The sequence below is a fragment of the Morone saxatilis genome, unplaced genomic scaffold (genome assembly GCF_004916995.1).
Source record: "Morone saxatilis isolate NCDOM2014 unplaced genomic scaffold, NCSU_SB_2.0 Contig15, whole genome shotgun sequence".
NCBI classification, from domain to species: Eukaryota; Metazoa; Chordata; class Actinopteri; family Moronidae; genus Morone; species Morone saxatilis.
In genome coordinates, this window is record NW_023339707.1 from 15248475 (window position 1) to 15253530 (window position 5056).

Here is a 5056-nt window from a genome sequence, read left to right on the forward strand (position 1 = left end):
CCAGACTGGACAAACCAAACACTGCCGGAAGAGCCTTTCAAAAATTTTGCGGCCACCATAGTTTCTCCTACACATTTCACAGCATGTTCTCATTCACTGGCGAGCAGTGTTTAGTTAGTTGCAATTTGTATTTGTAATATATGATAATAATAATCTTGGTACAGATCCTGTAGATCTGTTTGTTATTATGGCTAAGATGCAAACTAAACACAACATTTTACATTGTAAAAATCTATTTATCAGTACTCTCTGGTGGAACTATGTAATGGTGACACTTTCTAAATTCTCAAACTTTGGCATTTCTGTACTGCAATTTCTTATTACTTGTAAGCCAACAGACAATATATACCGATATATCTGCAATAAGATAATATCGGCCGCACGTGGGCCTGGCCAGTTAATAGTACCCTATATAGTCTGCATAGAACTCCCTGTATAGTATGTAGTGAATACTGAATAGTGAATGTATGAATGTTTTCAGACAGAGCCCAGGTGCAATCTGTGAGATGTGTCTCTGGCTTCCTCATACCTCATTTGAGATGCGCCGATGGTGGTTGTTCCTCATACGGACCCTGACTGGACTTTGGACCTCATCAGAAGATGTCCCAGATGCCTGGTCGCTCTCCCCATCTGAACCCATCTTCACGTTCTCATGGACGATACCTACAAGAGACACAAACACACTGTTATTGTCAGGAATTACACTGTGCTTTCATTTAGCTCAGGTCTTTTTGGAATGCTTTTTTGTTTTGTTTTATAGCACTATGCTGTCACTCTCTTCTCCTCCTCTATCACTCTCTCCTTGTACCCATCAGAGGACACAACCTTTTGTCTTAGATTTCATTCACCTTCTGACAAAGGCATAGTGGGGCTCCAATCCCCATATGAAGGATTGTACCACCAGCAATGCAGGGGTGTTAGTCGAGTGTGTATAAAATTCCAGTGGTAAGATGAGGAGGTCAGAGATCGATATCACCCACCATGCAATGGGAGCTTTCCCGTCTTTGCCTGCCACCCCCACACCTCCTTTCCCCCCACACTCCATCTGATTAATGAGTCACGGTGCAGCAGACAGGACTGCCTCCTTCAATGGTGTGTGAGTAAATGTGGGGGGAAGGGGTCTGTCTTTGAGTTTCAGTGTATGGTGCCTGATAGCTCTCAAGTCTGGGTCATGTACAGCACATACTGTCTGTGTGTGCGTGTTTGTCTTGTGTATGGTAGCAGAAACTGCGTAACAAGAGGGATTGAGAGATGACTCCTAACACTGGTAACATCTTACCTTACCATCATCTGATGTTTACATACAACAGCCACCATAAGCAAAGGGGTGACAAATAGAGGGAAGATTGGTAGAGAGAAGAAGCGGAAAGAAAAATGAGTCCCTTGAGTGATTGTGATACGTCAGCCGTGAGGTACAGAACATTAAAAGCCGGGTAGGTAAAGCTATTTATTATAGTGTCTGTCAGCTGTGGAGTGGGGCAACACCACCTGAGGCTGATTCTAGGTCATTTGAGTGTGTCTCTTTCATGTAGTCAAGGTTAGGATTCGAGGAAGGCAAGCTGGTCTACAGACTCTGCCTTAGGGCTAAAAAAAGGGAAAAGATGGGATATGGGCTGCAAAAAGCTTGATACAATATTCATTTATGGACCCAGTAAGTAGTAATTAATTAAAAAGTAAGTCATTATTAAATAATCACATAAATTGTATAACATAAATAAATAAAAACATATTATCAACTCATTTTTATAGTATGACATTGCTATCTTTATTGACAATAATCTGAATACTTCTTCCACCACCGGAAATAAGAGTTTCCCAGCACATTCAAGTGCATATTCCATGAGACCCTTGTTCCAAGTGTGAGCGTGTTAAATCCAATGTATTTTTGATTTTTTTAAAAACTGTGGGAGTATAGTTTTAAAAGATGGCAGAGGACAATCCAGCTGTAATAATTTTGAGACATATGCTACCCCTACTAGTGTTTTGGCCATTTTTTTTCAGAAATAAATTTTCCCCTTAATAACACTTTTATTTCTTGCCATTTTTAAAAATGTCATGTTACTTTTAATGTTGTCACAGTCATCTTACCTTTCAGCTAATCACATGCCTCTTAAGCTAGCAAGCTCAACAACTGCCACCAGATTTAGCCAGTTAGCACATGGTAGCTAGAGCAGCAACCAATTATATATTGTCAATGGCAGCTACAATGTTCTACATGTTCTGTTCAAGTAATTCTGAATAAATTATCTAGCTGACATACAACTCCTTCTGTGTATTTAGCTTAACCTGGCTGCTACCTAACTAACTGGCTAGCTACAGTAGAAGCTCCTTTCACTTCTCAGCCTCAAATTGAAGTGTATATTTTAACGCTTGTTGGTTAATTGTTGGTTAATTTATACATTTTGTAAAGTTTATTCATATGTTAAGTTGTTTCATAATGTGTTTTTTGCTGATATAGTATTGAGCACTTTGGGGTTCCATATGCATTGACCCGAACATATTTTTCACACATGTATAGTATACAGTACTCTCACTCTCTGACTGGGTACTTTCTCAAACAATGAAAAGCTATTGTTGCCCTATTTAACTTAAACCTTCCATAAACCTTTCAATAATCAATGAAAGCTATTTATACAATCTAATCTGGTGTTTAATGGTTTTCGTTCAGAAGCCAACATTACATATGAACTGCATCACAGGTTTTCTTACTGCCACAAACAGTCAACTACCTGTGTAGATCCCAGCTGCTAATATCAACCTACATCTGTCCATTAGTCTAACTAGCTGTTGACAAAAGCAGCATATGCTCATTAGCAGAACACAACCCAAACACAATCCATCTGTGTAAATGCTTAGTAAACTTCTTCGTAGTCTTTTAAAACTCCAAGTCTGCCTGTGGTCTCAAAGCCAGACACAAGAGTACAGGCTATGCATAGAAAATAGTTTAAAAGAAGAAAACCAAGCAGTCGGTAGTCATATCAGGAATCAACCCTCACAACCCTGAGGTGAAACATTAAACTCAAGGTAATGTGACACCAGAGTGAGAGAAAATTGATCCAGGATATCTACGTACTGTCAGACACACACACATGACCACACATTCACGACAAGTGAGTATCCAGTACTGCTGTTATGTCACAGGTCTTTCTCACTTTCAGAGAGGTGCTGATCTCGTCTGTTTGTGTAAACAGTCAGATAGATGTGGGTGCATTAGACAAGATGACTGACCTGGGAGGAAAATTCCATAAACCTGAGCCTTGAAACAATCTGATACAAAGATGTTCTTCTAACACATACAAGTACGTGCATTTATTTCTCATTCACCAGCTTCCCCAACACACTTTCTCTACTCAAGATAAACACACTCACACACTAATCACACAGGACATTCTTTTCCAGTATCCTGCAGGTTCTTTCTGCTCCATTTCCATAGCAGACTAAGAGCAGACAGTAAATGTCATGAGCTACCACTGCCTCACTGTGTGGAGCCAGGCTGGCCTAGTTAGGGTTGCTGACTCCCTGCTAGCACGTCTGGAAGAGTGAGTGGACTGCTTTTAGGACCATCCTTACCTCACCCAACTGTGTATGTACTCCACTTAGCTGGAAATCCATCTCTGCTACATGTTGGCAGTGCCGCAGAATAGGATTGAAACGCCAGTGGAACCGATGTTAAAAGAAGTAAAGTAAGTGTAAGATTCACTTCAAGAGGCCTTCAAAGAGTAATGGAAATGCTGGGATTTTTTTTGTCATAAGCCCTCACTCGGCAAGGCGAGCCATGGAGTTCAGTGGGGTTACTCAAGGGTGTACTTGTAGAATTAATAGTCACTGTCCACATCCAATGCATTACCCACTATTATTACTAGGCTTTGAACTGAAACATTTTACTTCTTCTTTTTGCTCTTGGGCCTAGAGTTCTCAAAACAGTTTTTAAGTAAAGCATACTGTCTGAGTCTGGCATGAACGGCAGGAATAGAGATACTGCAGTCATCATGCTGATAAGCAAATTAATAAAAAAAATGAAAAAGAACTCGAAGGTCACTTCTCTTCACTTCTCTAAAGAGTCAGTTGGATCCCTGAAGATACCCACACACAGTGCCCTGAGCCAACCCACTGCATCTCTAATCTTTAAACCAGCTGCATAAAGGACGTAATATTTTTAAATGATTACGTTTAAGATCTCCAAAGTTGTAGGATCAGCAGATTCTGAGAGAAAACTACTTAACATAAATCCATGTCTTCGTATCTAATAAAACCTCAGGACACACTTAATTTATGTCCCACAGAGAGAAATCAGTATACAGACATATTGCATGTGTTAATGCAAGAGGAGTACATCTATTTACAGTATCATCTACTGAACAACATTTACCTCTAAAAGACTCACACATATTGTTATAAAAAATTCTGTCATCTGTCATCAGTATAGCACTGAAACTCAAACTAGACCTGATGAAATGGAGGATCAGGATGCAGATGAACTTGATGATGGAGATGACAGTGATGAGACTCACCGATACGGTTTCCTGGAGGACGGCAAGAGTCCAGCACTCGAAGCATACGGAAAGGTGACAGCCTCAGTGGGGCGTCTCTCTCCCCCATTCTCATCCCCTCAGCTACTCTAGCCTCCCCCATCTTTGAGTCTCCCACACTGGGAGGACGAGCAGAGCACCCTTGGGGGTTGCCTGACGTATCCATTGTTCCAGAGGATTCAAAGCACTACAGTTGAAAGTGTGACTAAAAATTCAAAAATACATTTTACAAAAACACAAAATAAAAAGACGGGCCTTGTTGAGAAGTTGAAACCACTTCAGTCCAGTCTTAGTGTCCTGTCAACAGTAGGTGGGACCCAGGTTTCCGGAGTTGTAGCTTATTGAGCGTCAAAGCTTGCTGGGCAAAATCCTATCTTCAGGCTGTCTCTGTATGTCCAGGAGAGAGTCCCATGCAGTAGAGAACAGGACTTACATTGGGAGGACAGCGCAGACTGCACAGGCACACTAATCACAATGCAACAACTCCCTCGGCTACTACTCCACTTTAACTCTCTCTCTCTCTCTCT

General features: G+C 40.9%; 1 protein-coding gene across 12 annotated transcripts in view; it reads right to left on the reverse strand.

The window, feature by feature from the left end:
• The window catches only part of LOC118324174 (cyclin-dependent kinase 17-like), a 40173-nt gene that overhangs the window by 13328 nt on the left and 21789 nt on the right, over nucleotides 1-5056 (reverse strand). For all 12 annotated transcript variants that reach the window (XM_035656346.1, XM_035656349.1, XM_035656342.1 and 9 more), the window contains one exon: nucleotides 530-663. In XM_035656346.1, coding sequence (XP_035512239.1) covers nucleotides 530-663 — 134 coding nt within the window. The remainder of the gene's footprint in view (nucleotides 1-529; nucleotides 664-5056) is intronic.